The sequence below is a fragment of the Lonchura striata genome, chromosome 1, assembly GCF_050655825.1.
Source record: "Lonchura striata isolate lonStrDom1 chromosome 1, ASM5065582v1, whole genome shotgun sequence".
Taxonomy (NCBI): Eukaryota; Metazoa; Chordata; class Aves; order Passeriformes; family Estrildidae; genus Lonchura; species Lonchura striata.
Window position 1 is genome coordinate 8,940,801 of NC_140703.1, and position 25,942 is coordinate 8,966,742.

Sequence of the window (25,942 nt, forward strand, 5' to 3'; positions counted from 1 at the left end):
AATTAATTGCCTATCAGTATTATAGAGCTTTGAAACAACTCAACATCAGGGAAACAAATTAGAGACAGTAAGCTCAAAAGACACAGACAAGATGTTCAGAGAAGCAAACAGGCAGACTTTTTATGACACTTTATCCACAGCTTTGTCTAATACACATATAAAGGACCACAGAGGTTCTGTAGAGCTCCCAGGTGCCCTCTTTTCTGTCAGGACACTCAGGAAAGTTTTAGTTGTTTTGCTGGAATTCCACAGACAAGCTGGAGGTGTACTCAGCTTCTGGTTCATGGTCACCTATTCTCCAAATAAAAGACCTGAGGAGCAGCTGAGGCATGCAAGAGCCATCTGTGACAAAACTGCCACCCGAAGTTCAACACTTCCATCCTCTCCCAAGTCTTGACATGAATCTTAAAAAGAGTGTAAGAAAGGTTTCTTACAACTCTATAAATAGAGAAAAATCCAAACTTCCATTTTTATTAGGTTTCTTTTGGTATTTAAGCATAACTCTTAATCTGAAATAAAAAAACTCCTAGAGGTTTATCCACCAGTACTCCTTTTAACTTCACATGCTTGTGCACATATATACTGGGGTTTTTATATACACAAAGAAGTAACTGGAACATCTGGCCTGGCCCAGAACACATTAATATATGAAGATAGGCATGCATTATAACATATGAACAGCATATATTATGAGCAAACATAAGCTAATTATGCCTCCAATTATATGAACTTAATACATGCCATTAATGCAGATAGAGCCCATGCCAGACTTTGGCTCTCCACCTGAGATGACACTGGAGAAATCACATCAATCTCAGGTAAAATTACAAGGACAGCAATCAGTTGGTTTGCAAGGCCAAGCGGTGCAGATTATCCTGAGTCAGCTTCATCGAAATTGAAAAAGATGCAAAGTAACACATTAAAAATAAAACCCCCAAGCATTTTATCAACATACTTTGAGTGCTGTCAACCTGCTTGTTTGAACTTTAAAAGACAAAGATTAATCAATTTCAGGAATTTTTCGGTTCTACCTAAAATAAAGAGGGATGAAATCTACTCTGAAGTTCCTTTCCAGGCTTATGATTCAGAGTAACTATACCTACAATTAAAAACCCCACCTAAAAGTGCGTATTTTAAAATATCTGAAGTTTTACTTGCCTTGGAAGGGGGCAGGGGGGAAAAGCAATAAATAAAATTATTCATGCCAGCACGGTACACACAGCCATATTTATTAGTTCACTTCCAATTACATAAAGAAAAAGCTGAAGACATATACAAGTGCTGCTTCAAAATAAAGACAGACTACTGTTTTCTCCAACAGTTTTATTTCAAAAAGTACACAAGTCTGTCATGGAACTATAGCATTTTAAAATTTTGGATTTTGTTTTTTTACAAATTCACTCACAATACTTTTATTTTAAAATACCATTCCCCCAAAAGTGTGAATATAAAACCTCATACTGAAATTCATATCAATGTTCAAAGTCCATGCTTTGTGCATGAGAAATGTAATGTAACATCATAAGATTTTTGATCCCAGGAAGTTGTTATTGCTCTGATTTCAGCTGAGCTATGCCTCAGTGCTAGGGGACTATTCAACAAAGGGCCCCAAAAAGCACCTATCAAGTGTAAAAAACAAGGTTTAAGTGACACAAATAGCATAATATCTTTAGACTGAACAAAGAGTGATCCAGAATATATACACTGCTCAGAACAAAACTAAAAGCTTGTCATGGGAACCAGTAATATACAATATTCAGCATTACATAAAAACTTGCAATTCAGAAGTCTTACTTGCACTATTAAACAGGAAGCATACATCTAATATGAATGAGACTATCAAGAGCTGAGAAAGATGTATACATTGTACATTTCTTTCAAAAGTCACGTTTTACCCCTCCAACAAGGCATTTCTGTGCACCACACAGTTTTGGAAGAAGTATTTGTTTTTAGGGAAGGAAGTTTCACACAAGTATTTTTAAATACCCACTGCAGAAAGTTGATGAAAACTCTTGTAATGTATGGACAAGTGTTACATAACCTCTACAGTATTACAAGTCTAACACTTTATTCACACCATGCTAAAATTGAGGGGTTTCTTTCTATATATAGTAGTCCTCAACAGGCAAGTTTACAGTCATGACATTAACTAGAGGTTTCTTGAGTTGACTTAAGAGTATTTACACAACGGTACCAGCCTCCCTCCCCTTCCCCCCCCCCCCTTTTTTTTTAACAAAATGAGACTTTAAAAATGCCACCTCCTAACTGGTATATCAGCTGCCATTACTTCCTAAAAGTGTTCTGTCAGCAGAGCTCTCTGTCACACTGGACACCTCACATGTTTAACCAGTTCATCTCCCACACAGCTAGAAGTTATTGTTAAAATATAGTAGCTGCTTTTGAGAATCATAATCCAGTGTAAGTGAAAAATCTAGTTACAAAAGAAATAATTTATAGTAGTAGTATTATGTTTTCATAGTAGTGTTGCATCTACCCAAAAAGGCATGATGATAGCAACTTGAGGCAGAGTTTACCCCAAGTCAGAGGTTCTATACTTCAGATAAGGACTGTGTCAGATTCCATTTCTTTCATTTTTCCATGCAATTACATAAATAGACAGACTCTGTCAAGGCTGCTAAGCCTAACAGCCAGGTTCTGAGGGCATACCAGGCTGTCCTTCTGCCCATTTATTATTTTGCAGAAGCTGACAGAGCATCAAGCATGTGTAAACTCTGCTCCGTGTGCTTTACTGAGACAGGTTTCTGAGTTTCAGTGTCCTAGGGCTTACCTGACTGTAAGTTACAGGGTCTCAGGCCAAACCAAAAACAAACAAACAAACAAAAAAAAAAATAAATAAAAAAAAAAATTAAAAAACCTCAAACCACCAAAAAACACATAGGTCCACAGATGGCTTAGAACCAAATTTAGTAGGTTTGCTGCCTGGTTCCTTAGGTTTATAGCTCTCAGTCTGTGATTCACTTTAGCCTTGCACTCAACTTGTATTTTTAGGAACTATACCCTTTTCATTAAGAAAGGCCTTAGTTTCAAGGTAAACAATCAGTGTATGATTAAAATCTTGGAAGTCTCTTCTATCACAATAATTGGATGCAAAAACATGTCTCCTCATCTATATTTCGTCAGAAGCTATGTTTGGCACATTTACCAAGCCTATTATTTACCACATAAATGAAAGTTAATTATCTCTCTCATTGGTCCAACAACTGAAGAGCTTTCAGGAACACACTCGAATCATAATTAGCAATTGAAGGAGTTAAGTGACATTTTGAAATACAGAACAATACAGAGAGAGACACTGAAGTTCACATCCAAAAATAGGCATGAAGAGGTATAAATAGTACATAAGAATCAAGAAATCAGATCACAGTGTCATGTTTTAAGAACTGTACCATCATCTAAGCACCTGTTCATACAGTATGTTTAGGCACCAGAAATTTAATAAAAATTGAAGTTACAATCAGGCAAAGTTTATTGACAAGGCACACATGAAAGATAAAAAATTTGATCTCTAACAGCATCAGTTTACAATCTAAAAAAGTCCCAAATGTGTAAAACTAACTCTATATTACTTAATAGCCACTCAAGTTTCTAAATTCAGTATGAAGGGTATGTTAAAATAATGAAATTGTTTGGGTTGTAAGGAGCTTAAAGATGACCTTGTACCAACCACTGCCATGGGCAGGGGAATTTCTTTACATTAATAGTGCCAGCCAGAAAATTGTGCACCTATTTACAGATAGGACAAACATTTAGTAGCAAGCCAAAGAATTCATCACAGATGTATAGGCAGCTACAGATAAGCAGATACTAAACTTAGAAGTCTGGGGTAATGCTGTTTTCTGTCACTGTTGCTACACACAAATAATCCTAATATCTTTCAACAGACTATTCAGGTATTTTCTTCATCAACATCAGTGCACATACTATAATGAATTTACAGTTTTCCAAAATACCTTGCAGTTCAACATCTCTAGCTAGAACAAGCTAAAAGAACTCTCCCTCACCTGCTCCCCAGCATAAGACAAAGAAGGCAGAAAACTGGAAGAAAGAAAGAATTCACAGATTCAAACTGTACTGAGTTTTAAATTGAGCTTTTGCAGGTATATAACAACAGTCATCAGAAGCTACCAGAAATCCTTAAATACATGTGAAAGTAAGACAAGGAATTGTTGTGTTTCTCCTTTATTGCTTTAAATTTGCAAAATTGGAAAGAAGTGTTTTTAATCTTACAACATGAGATTTGTATCAACAATTCTGGGTAATTGTTTTCTCTCAGTTACATGAAACGCTTGCTCTCCACAGTCTGAACATTAGTTCAGAATATTCAGAGTTGTTAAAGAGGAAAAAAAAAAAAAGAGCTTTGAACTCCTTGCAAATTCATACAGTGAGACATTAGCATCTTGAACAAGGACTGACTACTGCTTAGGGACATACGAGAAAAGTTGTTTCCACAGTAGTTAGAGCAAGAGGACAGACATCAAATACCAGTTACTTAACAGAGCTTCTATGTTACTTAACATAGAGCTTCTAGGAAATTACATTGGAAAAAAAAAAAACTAAGAGCACTGCCTTAGTATCTAACCAGGCAATTGTACCATGCAAGGTACAATTAACTTAAAGACCTGTGTAAAGATACATTAACTCATTATTACTGTGACAGTAACAGTGGGTCTGTAGGTTTTAGAGCTTAGATACCTCTACCAAGAATCTGATAGGAACTCTTGCATCAGAAAACGTAAGTATTAAGTTATCTGACAGGACCAGAACTAGTTATTGTAAAAGAATTTGTGTTTCAAAGAACTTGCAAGGTTTCCTGTCACAATGAGTGGAATGTCCAATGAGTGGAAACTCATTGCCCTTTTAAATTCAGAACAGATTAATTAAATTAATTGAACCAAACAAATGACTGTCTGCCCCTGAAATAAGAGCTCAAGTACTCCAAACAAACATCACAGCTTAAAGAACCACATAAATACTCAATTTGAATAGAATTCAAAGTCATCCTTGGTATTTCAGCCCCCTGCAACTATACTAGAAAGTGGCCAAGTTAAAATATTTCTTTTATTCCACAACTGAGAATAAGGTCTCAGAAACTCTGAGAAACTTCATGGTCTACACATGAAATGCTTTTGTTACTTCTCACCTGTGTCTCACTGTTACACATTCAGAACTGCACATTAGCTGACAGTGTCAGAACCTCCTCAGCAACCTACCAGAGGCACAAATACCTTCAGTGTCCAATATGTATTTATGAACTTCAATGCTTTTAGCAAATAGTTCAACTACCATATATGAATAAGTTTAAAATTAAAATGAGAATTGGTGGCTTTTTAGACTAACTTGTATATTTTCTTCAAGGAAAACTTCATGCCAGTGTTTAAATGAGGGATGAAACACAGTATTTTTCTCTAATACTTACAATGAACACTTTAAAAAACAGCTTTTAAATTAATACTATTTTATACTATCGACCCATCTTTGCTTTGTGCTGGAATCATCACAGGAACAGCTCCCATTCTACTTAAATTAGGTGCAGCTACCTTTGAAGGTGCAAAGGCTGGGTTTTGAGCAGGAGCACGTTCAAAGTCTTCACTTGGGACTTGGCTATATGGAGTTTTGGTATATCCTTCCATGTTGGAGGGAGACATTGAGCCCAGGGAAGAACGATTGCTGCCAATGTAGCTGCGAGCTGTAGAACTGCGACTCTTTGGAGGTGGAACATCTTCTCTGAAATGAACAAAACACCAAAAAAAAAAAAAAAAAAAAAAATCAGTTGCAGAACAAGAGTTCAGTCACCATTACTTTAACACAAATATTCAGTTAGGTTTTTTCTATTCAACGTAGTCAAAAATATCCTTATATTTTCCTTTAAAGTAACAAAAGCCTCCCCAAACCCTCAATATTCATTCGCCCTCTAAAATATTTACTGAAATTAGACAAGCCACAAGAAGCTCTGACAAGCCATTAGTGTTATAATAAACTTTCCAGATTAAGACAGAAATCTCAACTGTTAAGTAAGTTATTTGCAGAAAGACACACTTAAAAGTTAATCTTCCAATAATACTGCTCAGAAACTAGAGAGACACATTGTTGTTACCTGATATCATGATGTACTTCTTTCTCGTATTTCTTCTCTCTGTGCTTCTTACAAAAACAGAAGATGATAGAACACAGTACAGAGAGACCCAGCAGGGTTCCTATAATAGCTCCAGTAATTATACCAGCTGTATTTACGGCTAGAATAGACAAATAACAATACCGTTTGTCAAATGTCAATGTTATAAGACCTTTCTTTAAACATTAAGCCCAGTATGTTTCACATGAGGCAGGTCAATAATACATCACTGAATCAGAGGGGGAGTGCTCAATCACATGCATTTAAAACAGTAAGACTTGAAGTGGCACCCCCAAGTTACATAAGAGCATTGGGGTTTTTAACCACTTAGGAATTTAGAGAAACAGACTGGTCAGCTTTAATACAAGAACTCTGTGTGACTCTTACACAGTAAACACTTACGAGGAGTGACATTCAGCTGAACAGAACATTCATCCGTGCCGACTCTGTTTGTGGCCACACAGTTGTATGTACCAGAATACTCTCGAGAGGCATTTTTCAGAAGAAGCTCCCCTGTATTTTTATCTACAAACAACAGAAGGTAGAGGTTTACCATTTTCCTAAATATAATTCCATATTTAATATCACAGAATTATTAAACCAGAATATACATGCTATCTTAACTTTACAGCATGATAGAACTGTTTTAATCTGTTTTTTTTTTTATATAGCATTTTTAAATGCTACTATTTGTAGAAGTCTTACCCCATTAGAAATGTATTCCACAGCATTTGACTTGCTCTATGTGCTGAACAAATTAGATATGGTCTAGATTCTACAGAACACATTCAGTGTCCCCAAAACTACATTCACAAGCCCAAAACTAACATGGTTTTTGTGAATTACAAGTCACTCTTGCATAATGTCCCACTCATTCTTGTCCAGCAGTGATATTGTCAGTTTGTCTTTTTGTAATCACAAGACAAATTTGGGATGTGGAGAAAGAAGGGGTATAACAACAATAGCCTAAAGTCTTGAGTGGTAGAGAGGACATTAATGATCAACAGATTCACTGTCAAAACAATAAATAAGAGACATCAAATAGGAGACCGGGAGTCAAGTCCAAAATGAAGAACAGTACTAGGTTCTTCCTTTGTAGTTGGTTTTTAGGAATCTGTGTTTTAAAATATTACATACTCTAATAGAATGCAGAAACTTACAAAATACTGGAGTTTTTTTGCTTGTTTTAAATCACGTTGAAGCCACATCTGAATTCCCTACTGTCTACTTAAGCACAAAAGTAAAACCATCAGCAAGCAGGAGAACTAACACATCTGGGCACAGGTGAGCATGATACTGCAGCCTAACGGTAAGAACCTCAACTTGAAGCCTGAAACATTTCCAAGCAAGAATTAAAAAACAGAATCAACTCCAGTTTGTTTCAAACTCAGTTTTGTTACAGGCCAGTGGCGATGTTTAATTTTGACTACTCTATAGTAATACTAACCCAGAAATGCTTACAAGTCAGGATAAGCCAAAAATAATACTGCAATATTTTTAAGTATTTCAGAGTAATAAATGAAGTTTGACAGTACTCAGCATGGAAGTGGCAGGAAGATTCTGTGTGCCAGATACTCTCCTCCAGTCATAAGACAAAAGTGGGGATCCTTCTTGTGACACGCATTTCAAGGTAACGTCTTTTCCAATCTCCTGTGATCCTTCAATGGAACATTTAGTCCGTGCTGGCTTTACTAATAAACAAAACATCACTGAATTAGTAACAGTCACAATCAAAATGTTTCCTAGCTGTGTTCTAGGAGCCAGTCCATTCTGTGAAAGATTGGACCATTTCTATGAACAGAAATATTTTTCTACTAAATACGAGTCAGATGCAGAACTTCTAGAAATGCTTATAATTCTAAACATCATTCCCTTCATTTCCCAGAACAGAACTATGCCCATCCTTCCCAAGGCCTCAGTAATGACCATAATCACCACAGCTTCAGTACAACACTGCCCAACTGAAGCTTTAATTTCAGACATTGAAAATAGGGTGGAATAAGCACATAAAAAACATCACTGAAAATTTAAGAAAAGAAATTATCTTACCAAGTACAGTCAACTGTATTTTTTTGCTTTGAACTCCAGGAGCCTTCTTCACTTTGCACTGATATGTGCCAGTGTCTGATGCCTTTAAATTCAGGATATCCAATGAACCATCACCAGATTTGGGATCAAGATTAGTAAACTGCATTCGCCCAGTCAAGCCAGCATAATAATGATTATAAACCCTGTCTACAGCATACATAATTATCTATAAAAAAAAAAGAAATATGATTCAGAAATCCACTTAGTATGCAAACATTTAAAATCATTTCATCTCTTTGAATTCTCAAGTTTCTTTCTATAGTTTTACTCCAGAAATAAAACAGAGTGATTCAAATATCTCCACCTTCAAAATATCACCACATACAGCATTTTAGAGTGAATACTCCAACTAAACACTTGACCAAGTACCAATGTCAGCATTGACTTGTGACTAAAAGAAAACTGTTTAGAATTGCTCCAATTTAACTCTACAAAACCTGCCTACTAATATGAATAATCTTACTTATAAGGCTTTCAAGGACAGGCAAGCATTAATAACTAAAAGCTCATATATTTAAAATTAAGTCCTTATGAATCTATTTTCAATAAGGAAGAAAATGCAGGTACCAAAGCAAAGTTTGCTTTTTGGAACTGAAGTGTATTTAATTTGGAAGTTTATAGTGAAAAATGTCTTAACATTTCATCCTTAATCTGTTATTTCAAAACTTCCACTAGATTTCATGTGACTGGTACTTCAAAGCAATTTAAGATCACAAGCATCCCAACCTGAAAAGGTGGAACTTTAAAAAGTTAGTAAAAACCTCATACATTGACCTACTAAAATGACTGAATTAACACTGTCCAAAGAGAAGTCTTTACTTACTATTTCTTCCTTCTTTTGATTATCTGCTGGTATCAATACCCACTCAATATCTAGTGGGCCTATATCTTCTTCCGAGAGTTCAAAAGTACATGGCAACGTAACTTTCTCTCCTTGTGCTTTTTCAAACATTGACTGGTCAACTGAAGTTATAGTTAGGCTTCTTGTCAGACCTATAGAAATATATTTTTAGATTTTGAAAACAAGTCATGTGCAGCTGTTCACTGTAAGTGCTCTATGACATACTTTTCCTGTAGAGAAATCATGCCATCAGTCAGACTTGTCACCTCTGAGGAGATCCTGTGCAGATGCTGTCACCCAACACAGTGCAAAGTCCTGTGTGCTCATCTGGAATTACATCCAACATCTTTCAAGCCATAGTTTTTGGGTTTTTTGGGGTTTTTTTTCCACAATTCGTATCCCACACAATCCTAAGCTAAACATTTTCAGCAGTAGGTTTTCAAGTCGCTATATAATCACCTTACTATTACCCCCTCACTGTAAAATGAAAGTATGGATCAGCAATGAAGTCTGCCAGGATAGACAGAATTCTTGAGATGTCCTGGGTTGCAGTAAGTTACTTTGCCTTCAGTTATAAGGCCTCCTCCATCTACAGGGGGATAGAAGGCAAATTAATCTTTTCCAAAAATCTCAATGAGTTTTTTGCATTTGTTTGTTCTGCTTGTCTTACTCTTCTAAAAAGGCTGTGCAATCCTTATCTGCATGCCTCTAGGCAAACATGCTTCCAAACAACAAATTTTCCTCAATTCAACCCTGAAAAAAAATTCATATAGTGACACAAAACGAGCTACTCAAAATGCCTAAAGCAAGACTCCTCGTTTCACCACAAACCCAGGCTTCCCTTATATCAAGTCTACAGGCTTGCACATCACAGCCAGGACATGGACAGCATACCCTTTGCTCATGATGGAAACAGGGTTGGCACTGTTACATCCACTGTTTTGTCCACCTTGCTGGGAACCAAGCTCAGATTTTTGGTCAGTTTATGTGTGCAGGTTACTGGACACAAACACAGATGTGACCACAGCCACGAGAGCTGCAAGGCCACCAGGGGAGCGGACAGTGTGAGGAAGATCGAAGGCTTTGGTGCCTTTTACAGAGGTGAAGTAACAGCCTCAGATGAAAAAGTTTAAAATAATTTCACACAGTGCTTTTATGCTCTAACTTGCACTTCTCCATATAGTAGAGGAGCTCCAGTGAAGTAGAGGAGCTTCCTGCAGTAGATCATTGAATATGGTGAGCTGGAAGGGACCCAACAGATATCCTTCTGCTTTTTTAAAATTTTGCTCTCTAGGAAGTCTTTGCATTCTCTTCCTGGTGACAAAACAATGGGATCTTTAACAGCTATTTTAAAAAATCCTTCAGAAAGAGAAATCACTCAACATACTAAATTCCTAATTCCAGACTACAGCCTGCAAGAAAAGCCTTTCACAGTAGTCAATTACTAACAAACTAGGGAGGATTATTATGTTTTCTACCATTCATGGTATTACTTTTCATGGCATTATCCTCAGGCTGGGGGAAGGAAAAAAAACTAAAGAAACACCAACCAAAAAAATCCACATCAACCTGAGGTAGGAAAGAGATTCACGTGCAATGTCTCTTACCAACAATATACACCTTTGCAAAGACAACTCCAATAGATTTGTACCACCTCTTTTTTGACCACAGTAACTGGATCTGAACAATTAATTCTCTGATACTAGGTTGAATTAATACTGTCCCCTAATTAATAGTGATCTCCATTAATAGTGTTTGACTTGTCACAATCCTATCCCCTCCTAAAGAATCTTTTCAGATTTTCAAACTAGCCATTCTAAACCTCTGAATAAGCAAAGACAACACTAGTACTACCTCTGTTTATGGGTAGATTTAAAGTACATTAATGTTTCTATAACACACAGCAGCATTTACATTACTAATGTATATTCCTGAACTGTTTTTCATCAACTTCCATACTCTTCTGTTTCCCTGTCTCCCATGGCCTGATTAGGGAACTGTACTACAACATTCTCAAGTTCATCTGCAAATTGTATTCCTGCATCTTCAATGTTACTATATTAAAGAAAAGGGATGTGAACTCAAGCGCAGTTTAAGTAACTGATAATGAAATACTTCATGATGTTACTTACTTCCTTAAAAGCCTCAAATCTGGGAAATCGGAAGCTTTCATTCTGAAGTAAATCACTGAAGCAGAGCTGCTGCTCTGTGGCAGCATCTCCAGTCACAACCACTTTGCTATCTGAAGTTCCACAACAAAGGACCACAGCACACACATTTGCTTCCCCCTTCCCACAAGAGAGGCTGCTGAGAATTTCACAAATGGGACAATAATTCATGTAAGAGCAACACTGTCCCTTTTCACAGCAGATAGTGGGCAGTAGAACTCATACTCTGAAGACAGTGTGACACATCCTTACTACTAAAAAGTATCAACACCTCTGATTTTCAGTTGAAACCTGCTAAACACAACATGGCCAAAAAAAACTGGACAGATGAGTATCCATTTTTTCTGACTACTTTTCTAAACAAATGGGACTTGTATGATCAATGTTTTATTTCTCTCCCTCTTCAGCTGTTACATGTTCATCTCTTTGACAATTTCAAACAAATACAAAAGCAGAAGTAACAGTCCAATACAACCAGAAGTCCCCCAAGTACTCATTTGTACTGACATACCTAATAAGCATTAGATTCTTCAACTGCCTCTTGTCTCTTCGTTGCCAGACAACTCATGTGAGTATAAATCAAAAGGGACATTACACAGTTTCATGGCAAAACACTGAGAAAGTGACAACTGGGAAGAAAAATTAAAAGCTGGAACTACTACCTTTCAGAGACACACTCCTAGGAATCTAGACTCCAGTAGTTCCACCTATCACTGCCTGGCAGCTTGGTCCCAAGTGCTTTAAAAGCCAAAAATAGTAAATGTTTCAGTTTCTAATACATCACTCATTTCTCTGATCCAAACATACAAATCAACATAGTAACCACGTGCTAAATAAAAGCATAACCCAACAGCCTGAAGAGCCTTACCCAAAAGAGAAGATTTAAAGTTTATTTTTGATACTTTTCAAGACCAAGTAGAATTTTCATGCACATTGACTGCTTGCAAACACGTCAATGAAAGCTAAAGCACACAACCCTTAAGATAACACCCAACAATCATTCCTGCACGTGAAGCTTCCAGCACACACTAGCTGCTACAAGAGGTACTCAAACATTAGTCTGAGCCTTCTAATTATCAGAGTTCTCCATAAATCTCAATTCCTTTCTTACTGCACATCTCTCAACACCTCTTTTTCATTATACCAGTGTTCCACAGTATTTTTCTTACAGTAAGGCTGCAAAACCAAAGCTTTTTTCCACTTTTTTTTTTTTTTGGGTCAACATCAGTATGCAGAAGCAGCAAGCACCTCAATTGAGGTACATGTCAGAGCTAGCTGGGCTTGGACTGAATATTAGCAACACAAGGGAGGGACAGGTAATACTAGCTGGGGATTCCCTTCTGCAGGGAAGACACGCATCTCCTGCCAGATATTCTGGGAAAGGAGGCTTGGCCAATTTGACATGTCAGAGATTGTCAAGGGTACTCCAACCTTTATTATCATCACCACTAATGCCTTTTTCTTTTCTTTTTTATTCCTTTCTCACTTATTACCTGCAGAGACCTGGATAGAGAAAATCAAGTGTGGCTAGAAAACTCCAGGAGCAAAGGAAGACACAGGATCCCAGATGATGCTTGCTCTCCTTGCTCTTTTCCTGGGAGGGTAAAAGGTTTGTAGAGGCACATCCTTGAAGTGAAGAACTCACTACAGGAATGGCACTGCAAGAAGCAACTTTTGTGGCCACAAGTACCCCTGAGAATCAAGGGCTGCTAAGTTAGAGATGGGATCCACTCAAGGAAGCAAGATATGAGCAACCACACCAGAACTGGTGATGAGCCATGTAAATGAGAGATCTGCCAGAGAATGCCAATTGAACTTGGCAGTCAGGGAGGGAATAGAGACTGAGCCGTGGGAAGAACCTGGGCCAGGCTGGTGGAAGAAGAGAGACCCTGGTGAGGATAAATCATGCTAAAAGGGAAGCCACCTACAGCACCTGTACAGAACTGACCCCAGAGTGAGGCATGTGGGACAGCTTGCATGACTGGCACTTAGTCATGAGTGGACACAAGCTTTTAAACAAAGCCAGGAAGAACAGCAGGTGACCTGCTCTCTACTTGTAGGAGCAGCTGGAACACAAAAAGCTGTTCTACAGGACAGACAACAGGTTGCCTAAGAGCTTGTGGGTCAGGATTAAAGGAAACATCACAGTCAAAGTTTGTTACAAATCGCCTGGTTGGCATAAGAACCTGATGAAAACTATTTCAGCAGTTCCAGAAAGTTTCTAAAAATGACAAAGACTGGTTATTATTTCACCTCTGTAACATCTACTAGAAGGTCAACATAGCAGGAAACAAAATCAAAGGTTTCTGAAAGATTTTAGGGGAAAACAGTACTAAATGAGTCAGTCCCCATTGATACTTTCTGGAGATTGTTTTCAAGGAAAAAGCCCGAAGAACTTGCCAGGGATGAGATCAACAGCAGCCTTGACCATGACCACTTGGCCATGAAATACTGACATTTAAAATCCTAAGAGGAGGAAGGCAAATCCAGCACAGGCCCTGCACTTCATATGAGCAGACTGACTTACCCAGTAGCTGGAAATCTGTGGAATCCAGTTCTAAAAAGCAAAAGAGCTCAAGAAAACTGGGGAGTATTTAAGGACAATTACTAACCACACACAAGGAGTACATCCCAAACACAGCAAAATAAACAGATTAATCAGCATCTTATCCAAAGGAGGAAGAAGCAAGAACAGCCTATCAAGGGAAAAATACACAAATATTGCCCAGGCATGCAGCACCCCTGCCAGGGAAATCAAAACACAACTAAAGCTGAAAGCAGCATGGGACTCCAGTGCCACATGAAAACCTTCTGCTATTACATGAGCAGTAAAGAATCAGAGAGAAAAATTGGACAGATTATAGCTGATGCAGAAAAGACCAAGGTACTCAGTGTTGCTGCTGTTTGGAGCAGAAGCTTGGACGTGACCAAGGTCATGTCCAACACAAACAATTCTGCAACTGCATTACAGATCTACATGAAGCAAGCACAGTGACAAGATGAAATTTTCTCCATTTTCCCAAGATTTACCCCTTCAGTTTCCACTCAAATCAGGGAGATTATATTTATCCCCTAGTATGCTCCTCAAAACAGAAGAGGATCCATTGTGGTATCCAGCTGCTGGTACATGACAGGCAGATGTTCTATCACAGGCTGAAGGGAGGTTTGTATTTGTTTTGGTTCACATGGTTTACTGGATAAAATTTCAGATCCTTCTCAGACACCTTTTTTTTTTGTTTAGACACAGGTAAGTGACTCAAGTAATCCATCTCACTTACTCAAAAATGCTTAGCATTAAAATATCTAATTTCTAACTGCAGTAAATAAGTCACTGCAAAGTGTAGACTCAGAAGCACACAACAAGCTCTCAAGAAAACCCCTGAAAGTCAACTTTGAAGTGCACCTGATCCAAATGACTGTATATTGTTTTCAAAGTATTTTGCAAGGGAACATGTGCCATATTCAGCTGTGGCAAATGAATGAATATTTGTGACTGGTTGAGAAGAGCATCCTTCCCTTGTTGAAAAATAATAAGTATTATCCCTTACAAAAGTTTGCATTAGAAGAAGTAAGAGGTCAATACACTATTTGGATTGTGAACATTCATATTTAAGGTAGAATAAAACACTCTTTTGCTGGGGAACTGACCCTAAAGAGCATTGCAAACTATATCATATGAAAAACTCATTCAGTCATACAGATTTCTGAAGGGGTGCAAACCCATAGCAAATCCTTAGAAAAACTCTTCCCTTCTGAGTATCTGAACTTGAAGTATCACTCAAGTAGAACTAGTTTAGCAAACTCCATTATTATTAAGAATAATCTAGGGAAAATTAAATATTTTATGGAATCTAATAGAAGTTGCTTTGTAGTATAAAAGAATCTTCAAAACAGAAATCAGACAAAAAATTAAAATGGAGCAAAGCTTTACTCATTCCAACACAGACACAAGCAGAGCTGTAATATATACTATAAATAACGGAAAGCAAATTAATCAATAAACTACTTAGGCATTTAGTATTTTCTTATTTAATTGGGGCGCATTGAAATTCTGCATTGCTGGCTTACACAAATTTAAGTGTGCATCTAAATTTGGCATGAATGTTCCTGGTATCAGATAGAGCTGTGCTACAGAAGGGTTATGTAACCCAGTAGACAGTCCCCTACATGGGCAACAGGACAGTTTCTACACAGAGTAAGAGTTGAGTTCAGAGATGCTGCTCTGCTTCATGTGATCCACCTGCAACTGCATCTTCACAGTACTTTTACTAGCAGGCTTTCCAAAATGACTCTTGTTTGCCAATACCTGACTGCAAACAAGCAGAGGCTCTAAACATATAAATGCTTTTTCCCACAGACCGTGGCCTTAAGTAGCAAGTAATGATCACAACCAGAAATGCACGGTAGTGCTTTGAGAACCATAAGCTGTAAAATTCATTTAAGAGACTTCAACTCAGACTTGTATTTCAAATGCAGATTAGAGATGTACCTGTGATCAAATCTTTCCACCTGGCAGATTTCAGTCTCAAGAACTACCTCCCCAACAACCCCACTTTACTTCTGGATTTGCCTCTTCTCAACAGTTCATCTCCTACATTTCTCAGCTAGCTGCAATGACTTTACAGAACAAAGCTGCCCAACTCTCCCCTTTGCCACCTTCACTAGGTCAATTCTTCAACATCTTACTTCAGACCTGCACTTTGGAACTCAGGCCCTGTAGGAGTGAGGGAGTCAAGTTTCCACCCTTAGCAAGCAGGGAGTGTGCAGGGAGGAGGAGTGCCTGGCCAAGGACACTCCCCGGTATTTAATGCTACAATCTAACACAAACACAAGTCACCAAGGCTGAAATTCCAACAGGCAGCCACTGTCCCACAATCACCTCCTGCTTCCTCACAATACCAAACATCAGCATCCTCAGCATCCAAAGGGAATGCCTGCAAGGCAGGGTCCTGCCGATCAAGTAACTGGATTAAAAACTGTCTTCACAAAGGAATAAAGGGAAACAAATATTTGGCATTGCTTATTTTAGTGGTTTTTGCAGCACCCAGGAGCTAAGTCACATCAGCACAGCTGAGATGGAAACAAAGCTGCAGTTATGCTGTTTTGCCACAAGTAAAAAATAAAACAATATCCTAAATTTATCAGTGAGACCCCTCCCCAAAAGGTTAAAAAAAAAAAGCTGAAAAAGAAAGGCTCAGCGTCAGATTTGGATTCTCAGTTTCTACATCATATCCCCAAGAGCAAAAGGACCCAACACAGTTACAGATTTCAGAAGTTTGGGCTGAAACACTATGAAGATTTGCTGAATCTAACTCTTCATATGTTATAAACTCTGCAACATGAAGAACAGTCCCTAAACAGTATCCTTTAGCTTAGTAAACATTAAAGAAACAATGTCAATAAAACAGAAGTTTAATAGAAAGATGAAAAGAATGAAGTCTTCCTTAGAAAGCAAATTCAATGGACTTGGGGATTTTTGATATGAGAATGAAACTCAAAAATGGTTCATGACAGATTCCAAAACACATATTATTCAATACACATCCTATTAATTCAGCCAGGTATCTAGGTATCAAAGAATACTCAGGCTTCACCATAACCTCAAAGCAGGTAAAACAAGCAAGAGGTGAAAGACAGGAACAAGCAAGCAATTGGTCAAGAACTAACAAAAGCTAGGTAATAAAGCAGCAGTAAATAAAACAAGAGAAGAAAAAGTCACACAGCATTACTATATCTGAATCCATGTATGTAAAGAGGTTTGGTTTTAGTACATTCTAATTTTAGAACTACACAAAGAAGTCAGTTTTTTAGGATAATCCCATTCTGATAAAGGCAAATCACAAAGCTTTTCCTGACAAAGAAAGTACTGTCCTGCTAATATCAAGTGTTAAACAGTTACTGTTTAACATGCTCCACAGACTACATTTTTTCCATGCTTCACACTCTAAGTGTTGTTATCATACAGTGCAGTGACACAAATTTCAGAGATAAGCGCAGTTCACTGTAGTGGAAAAAATACCCAAGAACACATTTTAGCAAAAGGAACAAAAGGAACAAAAGGACCAAGCCTACTTAAACCTAACATTTCCAGGGCTAGTGACATTACACTACCAAGAATTCTTCTACTTAAACCTCAAAAAGGCCCAATACAAGAAGGTTAGAGAGGAGGTAAAAACTTGCCTTTCTACACCAGCCTAAATCCACTAGGCAGAACACTGGTTAATCCTCAAAGACAGTAAAATTAGGACAAAAGATGTTCAAACCTGCATTTCAGAGTTCCCAGGTCAGTGCTCTCTAAACTGGAGTCACAGATCTTAGTGAAACTCTTCCACTGTGCAGAAAATATACAGTTTATGGAAAGAGTTTAGGAAGTAAACTTTCTAAAACGCAAAGAAAGTAAAGACAGCCCAGGAATAAAATCACTCACCTAGGAGAGACTTGGCTGCACACAGTCTCCTCCTTCCTACTTTAGTCCCAAACTAAATAGAAAAACAGTTCAGGAAATTTTTGTAGAAAAGAGGTAGAGTTTTATACACTTAATGATAATAGAGGCAAGATTTTAAAACACTCTTGCATATTTCATCTCGGCCACCTCATCAATAGCTCAAAGAGGCTGAGTGACCAAACCCCCAGTTTTCAGAACACTTTTTCCTCCGACGGAGGAATAAATATAAAAGACTTATATGCATGAAATAAGTTTTTGCCATAAGCTACAACAAGAAGGCTGATGAAACAGCAAAAAAAAAAAAAACAAGCAAACAACAAAATAACAATAAACAAAAAACTAAACACAACAACAAAAACCCAAACAAAAAACAACACCACCACAAAATTAAACACACGACAGAAAAATCCCCCTCCAACATCCATTTCTTTTTACATATAAGAATAAACCTGGGAAACTTCTACCACCTGGATAGGCAAGTCTGCTGCTGGGTCTCAAATCACTGGGCTTGTATTTCCAAATTTTACTTCCTCTGAGCAGGTGCGGGAGAAGCACCATTTTTCTGAGGCACATTTACTTGAATCCACAAATCCTCTGTCAAATCACACGAGTTAGGAAAAACAAAAAAAAAAGCTAGACAGGAAACTGATTATGCACACTTCTTCAAAGACAAAAAAAATCTCTATCAGTCTAGATGTCTTCAGACAGCATTAAATTAATAAATAGTTCCAATTCATGTAGTGTAGCATACCATCCCAGTTTAAAAGGCACTGCAGAATTAAGCTACAAACTACACGTCTTCTCAATCTAATGAAAAATTCTTAACTTAAAGGCTCATATAAACAAAACTATCAATAACCCGAACTCTGCAAATACATAGCATGAGCTTGATTTCACTCCCCACCAGTTTACTGAGATCAGCTGAAACAGTTACACTACAATTAAAATCTAAAAGTCACAGGCTAAAATGTGAATTATCTTTTTGTTTTGTTTTACCCACAACTTTGTTTTTTCCTCAACACACCCTTTGCCTTCATTCTCTCCAACATCCCTTTCTTTTCACAACTGGCCTTGTGCTCCTTACTTGTTCAGCACATTCTTGAAGCTTTTGGGTTGCTAAACCCAAAGCCACCAGCCAGTATCCTAGCAACTGCTGGCTGATGACCTTCCTGAGAGGGACGTGCTTATCAAGTGGAGAGAGGGGGCATTCAGATCTCCTTACTGAAGGGAAGGATAAGCTTTCGGGAGGCAACCGAAAGGGGGAGGGGATAGTGTAACACAAACTGGGATTAAGATTAGTTTTAAGCAGAGGAGTAGCGTTTAGCCCAGAATCTACAGATCACAATGAGTTCCAAGTTTTCTGTGGTATCAGCTGGATGGACTTTGGCAGCAGCTGCAGGAGGCTGCTCTGACACAAGGAAGGGGAGAAGGAATCCAATGCCACGGCTGGAAGGGGCAATGAACACAGCAGACATTAAGCTACACCACCAGATGTAACCGCATCACATCTGTAATGGAGGCAGGTGTAATGTGACACTGTACCTTCAGAGTCTTTAAGGAACCATCTAGAAACAGTAGTGAGAAATGCAAAATGAAATGAAGGCCAACCTTACGAAGACTTTTTTCAGTGAACACAAAAAATAAAAAGATCAGAGCCGAAATCCTGACATGACTTTCTCACACAAAATCCTGCCCCTCCTCTACCAAGTCTACGCCAGTTGCACATGTTGTTTTGCCTTCAGCTCTGCAAGTCACTTTCCCATTACGGAGGGATATCGGAGGCTTACACAGTCACTAAGCAATCAAGCCACATGATTCGATCTTTTTCCTGCCAATTTGATGGCATTTAAAAGGGAGCTGAATGAAGCAGCTCACTGGCAGTGTGAATGCATTGGGCACATCTGTCAGTCGATGCATCAGGGAGTTCACTACAATCCAACACTTAACTGAGCAGCCATATTATTTTCACTTGAGTAAAGAGGCTTTGGCTCTTCTGAGCTACTGAACATGCAATGCTTTTTTCCCAGTATATGCAAGTTCTGCATTAAGATTGACAACTATTTGATTCGGTAGCACAGAGTTGATTTTTGGGCTCTTTTCTTGTTACTGTTTCATTGTTTTTAAATCCAAAGGTGAAGCATCATAATGTCAGAGAAAAGCATCTTGTCTGCCCGCTCTTGTTTCCCTCCCTGCCCCACTCCCACCATGTAACAGGCTGAAAGGAATAAGCTCAAAGAATTAGCCACAAAGTTAACTAATCATTTAAAAAATTAGGGAGACTAAAATATATTTTTTACATATACACACACATACAGGTTAATTTTTACATGTCTTAAAACAACTGAGATTCAATATTCCTTGTAGTTTATAGTGTTAATACATCTAAAATGCAGAACTGAAGGGGCAGGATAAGTGAATACAGCAAACTTCCTTATGCAAACTAATCCTGTACAAGTTCAAACAGTTGAGAATGTATCAAATCCTCATCTTTCCCTCCAACACACCAAAGAGTTCTTGTTGGCTAATCATTTTTCAGCATACTAAGCATACAGGCTTTAGCTGTAGGGCATGAAAAACAAATCTGTTAAAAAAATGTAGCAGCAAGTGCAACTGCAAAACTTGCAACCATCAAGTACCCCAGATGCTTCTTGACAGCAGCTAAAGGACATCAGAGCACCAGTGAATGGTTGCAGTGTAAAACCAGTAAAGCTCCAAATCTTGCCTCTTTATCACATTTTGAACACATGACCCAGTAAGTAGGTGACGTTTAAAGAAATTAATAAATAAACAATAGAAATAATATATTCCACACATGTGCATTTCAGGCTCCAGCTGGCACCCCCTTGCTATAATTCAGACTTGATGTCATTGAGTTGGATCAGGAAAAGGCAGAAAACTGACTTCACAAAAATTTATTCTTTTTATAACTTTTAAACTCCCCGAACTAGCTCGCTATGGAGCGGATGAATGCCAGGCACAACTTCAAATGGGGTGCAAAAAAAATCTTTGAGGTGACATCTAGACATTTGACTGATTGCCTGATTTAGCCATGTAGTCTTACCCCTCAACTAAGGTCTCTCCAGGCCATTGTTTTACAGATATTTCCCTGCTTTGGGAAAATACTGATCAAATGGAGCAAGTTTCCTCCTAATGCTCTTCTGCCATCCTTCCTGTCACACATTCATGCCCTGTACCAGGACATATTGGTGGCAAAACACTTTCTTGTTTCAAATCATATGACGTGATCAGTTAAAAATTAAAGTTCTCAGCAACTGAGACTCATTTACAACTGCAGTAAAGGAAAGCACCAGCTAGGATGCAGGGGCTGCTTATATTGCAGCTGCTTCTGAAAGAGGCTTACAGAGAACTGTGACTTCCTGCCACTTACTCCCGTGGAAACTGGCTGAAGAGGCTTTTCTCTGAGCCATCTCCTGGAAGGTGCAAAGGAGTAAAAGAGGAATTCCCTAAAAAGGAAGGAGGGGAAAGAAAGAAACAGAAAAAAAGGAATTGTAACTAAATTGCTGTAGTAGAGGGGGCAGGGACACATACATCCTTCCATGCCGGTGAGCCACACAATTGTAAAAATTTCTCCATATTTATAACATTTTACACAGCATCAAAAAGCTTCAAGAAATCAATCAGAAGTTGCAACAAGACCAGAAAGGATCCCTGTCATTACAAGCTTACGAAAGCATGCAAACAAACAATTGATTAAATTATTGTGGAAGTATGTCAAAACAATACTGGCCCCAAAACCAAGCTTCCTAGTCTGTACAAATTTCTGCAGGCACTGTGGCAAAGGAGTTTTAATATGCACCAATACTGAAGCAGATTTAAAGATATTCAAGACTACTTTCTTCAAGCGTGAATGGAATTACAGCAAAGCATACATGTGCTCATATAAAAACATGAGGACATATATTTTTCATAAAGCAGCAATAGAAGTTAACCAGACATTCAGGAGGGTTAACTTCCCTCCTGACAACTCCATCTGTCAAGTGGGCTTTGCTGTGGAAGAGGCAGGAACTGGAAGTGAAAACACCCAGGCAGCTGAAGTTTGATGCAACACAGGGGGCCAGTCAGAGGAGACCAAAGTGATGAGTTATAATAATCTCTGCAGCAGCATTCTCAACACATAAAATACCTTCTGGGAAACAGATTAGCCAAGGCAAAATCGCTAATTCAGATGTCATGGTTGATGTCACAGCAGTTGACTAACAGTTGATTAAGTAATCTCTGGTTAAAGACTTTCATACTTCTTAAAACTCTAAGATGCAGGAAACAGGTCCCAAATTTCAGGTAACTTCTCACATCAATGGACACTTTAGAAGAACCTGAGCCCTGCACCTCATTACAATTACTGCCCAACAGATGAAGTGCCCCAGGTTTAGCAATTAAAAGACTGGGAGTCATCATTAAACTCCTGTGGTAGTCACACTTCTAATTTAAGGTTCTACAAGATCCTATTGCATGCATAAAAACATGAACAGGCTTAAGTTCCTTATTATACTTATTTGTCAAGATGTATTAACCACCAAATGCTGACTTACCATGCCTGCACTGGGTTCTCCTCCTGCCTGCACAATATTGGAATTAGTTTTGCAAGTTTAACAACAGGGCAGTAACTAAAGATTTTCCTAAGGTTTACCAGAACTTTAATTTTATTTAAAAGCTTACACTTATATTAATAAAGCATCACACATTGTAGAATTTCAACAGAGTATAAAATTACCAACTATTACCAGTGCAAACAAAAAACCCCAAAATGCACATAAAAAACCCAAAATGCACATAAAACAAGAGCAGCAAGAAAATATATCACTACAGACTAAAGAAATTCCTGCCCCATTATTTACTTTAACACTCTACTCAAACTCATCCTTAATCACATCATTTGTATGCACAGCATTACTGTTTTGTAAAATCTTCCTCCAAAGGTTAAATGGGCCACTATGCATGGAGTATCTTTTTTAGCATCTATTTTTGTATAGGTATAATCTCTCCATGTTAACATTTTCCATTATTGAAAATTTGTGTTATGACATTACACATTTTCAGAAGCTTAAAAGCTGTAAATTATCGCATTTGTTAAATAGGGGTCACGAGTTCAGCACCTATATTTCTTCTCAGTCATTGAAAACCCTGCACAAATTTGAATTTGCACCAAACGGAATGAGATTCCTCCCCCAGCACTGTATACCCAGGGAGATAGTGCCACACCCCATGACCACAGAACACAGCTGGGTGAAGAAGTGGGGATGTTCAGAGTGACAGTGTTTCTCTTGCAAGTCACCCTTAGGTGTGACAGAGCCCAGTTTCCTGGGGACAGCTGAGCATCCCCCTGCTCATGGGAAGTGGGGAATTAATTCCTTCTTTTGCTTTGCTTGCATGCATGGATTTTGCTTTCCTCAATAAACTTTTCATCTCCACCCACAAGTTTTCTCATTTTTACCCTTCCAGTTCTCTCCCTCAACACAAGGGGAACAGTGACCATGTAGGTGGTCCTTAGTTTCTTACTAGGGTTAAACCACAGCCACCACAAATTCAAGTAACTTCAGCACCTAGGAGACGCTTCACTGACAATAGCTCTCACCCAACTGCACAAAAACTAATTTCCTCTAAGTTTAGTCCATATGGAGAACAGCAACTTACTGACATCTGTTCCTTCTGTGAAGGAAGCAATGTCTATCTGCAGCACAGACCCAGAAACAGTAACTCAATGTGATGGGAAAAAACACAAGCTAGCTCAGAGGATATATCAACTCCTACGATACACAGATTATTCAATTATTTCCTTCAGAGGACCATGAAATATATATGCTTTAGAGTAGAGTCACTCAAATAACTATATGAAAGAGGTATGTGTGTTTTTATTAGGAGTATTCCTTTATTTATAAATCACCCAATTTCACACTGAGGTCTGAAGACACCTATATCCTTCAGCAGAACTAAAGTGTAAAATTCTGTTCTGGATTGACATTTCCTCATATATTAATTATTCCTAATTTTTATAATCATAGCCTTTGATAACCTATCAGTGCAAGTGCAGTACATATAATTCTACTTTTTTCACAGTTTTTGTTACATGAAGTGTTTCAATATAAATCTTGATGACTGACCTTGTCAACTAAACACTAGTAACTCACAGATCTTACCCAGCATCGACCTTGTTTCTAACTCTGCTGCAGGAAACACATTTAATGCAGAACTACCTATTCCCTTTCATCCAGGAGATCAGAGTTCACCATTCCATTACAGACACACAGTTTTGATCCCATGAGTAATTTCCCAAAACAGCAGTGACATCAACACAGGCATTAACATTTCAATAGGAAATAAAACCTGACCTCCTGACACAACTGATACACATTTTACTGTGAAGCTGGACCTCCAAAGGTGTTTTGTCACCTTTTATAGTTTCACATAAGTTTGGGTCAACTTTATTGAAAACTTACTTTTATTTTAGCGATATGTTTAGGAAACACTGATATGGCATCCAAGTTCATTACAGGAACCTAATAACAGCTAGGATTTGAGATGAAAAACATCTGCCTACTTTTTAGCAGCCGAAGCACGTATGTGTGGGTTCTGTGTATGGGTGATTGCTTTTTTTGTTTGAGAATATCTACTCCTTTGTTTTCTTTCACCATGAAAAACAAATGCGTTTAGATCCATCCCGTTCAATCCAATCCTTTCCTCCCACCCTCCAAACCCTCTCACGTTTCCTCAGCAGGGCTCAATTGTCTCCATCGGGTACAACAACCGAGGGCTCTCCGGGAGCCACCCCCTCAAAAGCAGAGCCAGCCTGGATGCTGGACGTGCTCCACACGCGGGTTTGAATTTTTCTTTTTGCTCCTCGCACGTCGGTTTTCCCCGACCCCGCCGTCCGTGGGAGCCGCTCCGGCCGGGAGGCAGCGGGCGGGCACGGCGAGCCCGGCAGCAGCGGAGGCTGCCCGGGAGGGCGGCGGGGGAAGGGGAGGAGGCGGCAGATAAAGCTGGGCGGCCGCGCCGAGGGCGAACAAAGCCCAGGTCGGCTCCGCGGCGCGGCCGCACCGCCAGCGCCCGCCCGGGCACCGCGCCCCGGGCTGAGGGGCTGAGGGGACGGGGAAACAGACGGGACAGAGACCGCACACGGCCGAGAGAGAGGAGCACACGGCGTCGCACACACACGGCGTCTCACACACACACTCTGCCCCTCACACAAACACAGGGCGGAGAGCCCCGCACGCCGGGGATCCCCCGCACGCCGGGGCGGAGGTGCGCCGCGCCCCAGCCCGCGGGGCGGACACCGGGCGGGCGGCAGCCCCCTCGCAGCCCCGCCGCCGCCTCCCCTCTCTCCCTCTTTCCCTTCCCTCCCCGTCGGTCCCTTCCACCTGCGCCCACCTGCGGAGCAGAGCAGCACGAGGGACACCCCGAGCAGCGGCAGCGGCGGCTCCATGGCGCGGCGGGCACCCGGCGGCGGCGGCTCCGTGCCCGGGCAGCGCCCCGCGCAGCGCCCAGCAGGTGAATCGGCCCGGCCCGGCCCCGTCACTTCCGGCCGCTCCCCGCCCCGCCGCGGCTCCGCAGCGCCCGCCCCGCCCGCGGCACCTGCGCCCGCCGGGGCCGCCCGCCGCGCCAGCCCGCTGCGCCGCCGGGGCCGCCCGGGCGCGCCGCGAACCGCCCGGCGCCGCCCCGACCGCCCGCCCCGCCGGCAGCGTGCGCGGGACACGCCGTGCGAGCGGCGGCACGCTGCCCGCGGTGGTCGGAGGGTTGCCCTCTGTAGCCGCAAGGATGCCCGCGGTGCCCGCAGGGATGCCCGCGGTGGTCGGAGGGATGCCCTCTGTAGCCGCAAGGATGCCCGCGGTGGTCGGAGGGATGCCCTCTGTAGCCGCAAGGATGCCCGCGGAGGCCGGAGGGATGCCCGCGGTGCCCGCAGGGATGCCCGCGGTAGCCGCAGGGATGCCCGCGGAGGCCGCAGGGATGCCCGCGGTGCGGCGGGCAGCGCTGCGCTCCCGTCGGGAGCGCTTGTCCCTTGCGATTACTGCGAGCGCCGGGCGGACGTGTCTCGGTCCCCATGGCAACGCGGCTCGCTCCGCAGCAGTGCCTTGTGCGCTCCTTGTGCAGCGCACACGTCTCGCCCAGTGAAAGATCTGGAATTGTGGAAAGCTAGCTCGGGAGACAAAAGGGGGACGAGAGCGTGTGCGAAAGGGCACAAAGCAGACTTTGATTCTGTAGCATGGTGTCCAAAATAGCAGCCCTCGCCGGTTCCAGAAAGACCCAGATCGTTC

At 40.2% G+C, this 25,942-nt stretch overlaps 1 protein-coding gene across 4 annotated transcripts in view; it reads right to left on the reverse strand.

Annotated features, from left to right (window-relative positions):
* Positions 1-25,201, reverse strand: part of CXADR (CXADR cell adhesion molecule) — a 39,671-nt gene extending 14,470 nt beyond the window's left edge. The window contains exons 1-7 of one of the 4 annotated variants that reach the window (XM_085593511.1): positions 25,059-25,201; positions 9,045-9,214; positions 8,183-8,387; positions 7,669-7,824; positions 6,536-6,658; positions 6,116-6,254; positions 5,559-5,745 (exon numbers count right to left, since the gene is read on the reverse strand). In XM_085593511.1, coding sequence (XP_085449637.1) covers positions 5,559-5,745; positions 6,116-6,254; positions 6,536-6,658; positions 7,669-7,824; positions 8,183-8,387; positions 9,045-9,214; positions 25,059-25,113 — 1,035 coding nt within the window. In that variant the 5' untranslated portion in view covers positions 25,114-25,201. Of the gene's footprint in view, positions 1-1,208; positions 5,746-6,115; positions 6,255-6,535; positions 6,659-7,668; positions 7,825-8,182; positions 8,388-9,044; positions 9,215-18,142; positions 24,612-25,058 lie in introns of those variants that run through there. The other 3 variants (XM_085593442.1, XM_021532396.3, XM_085593343.1) reach the window with 3 other exon arrangements.
* Positions 25,202-25,942: the final 741 nt, after the last annotated feature.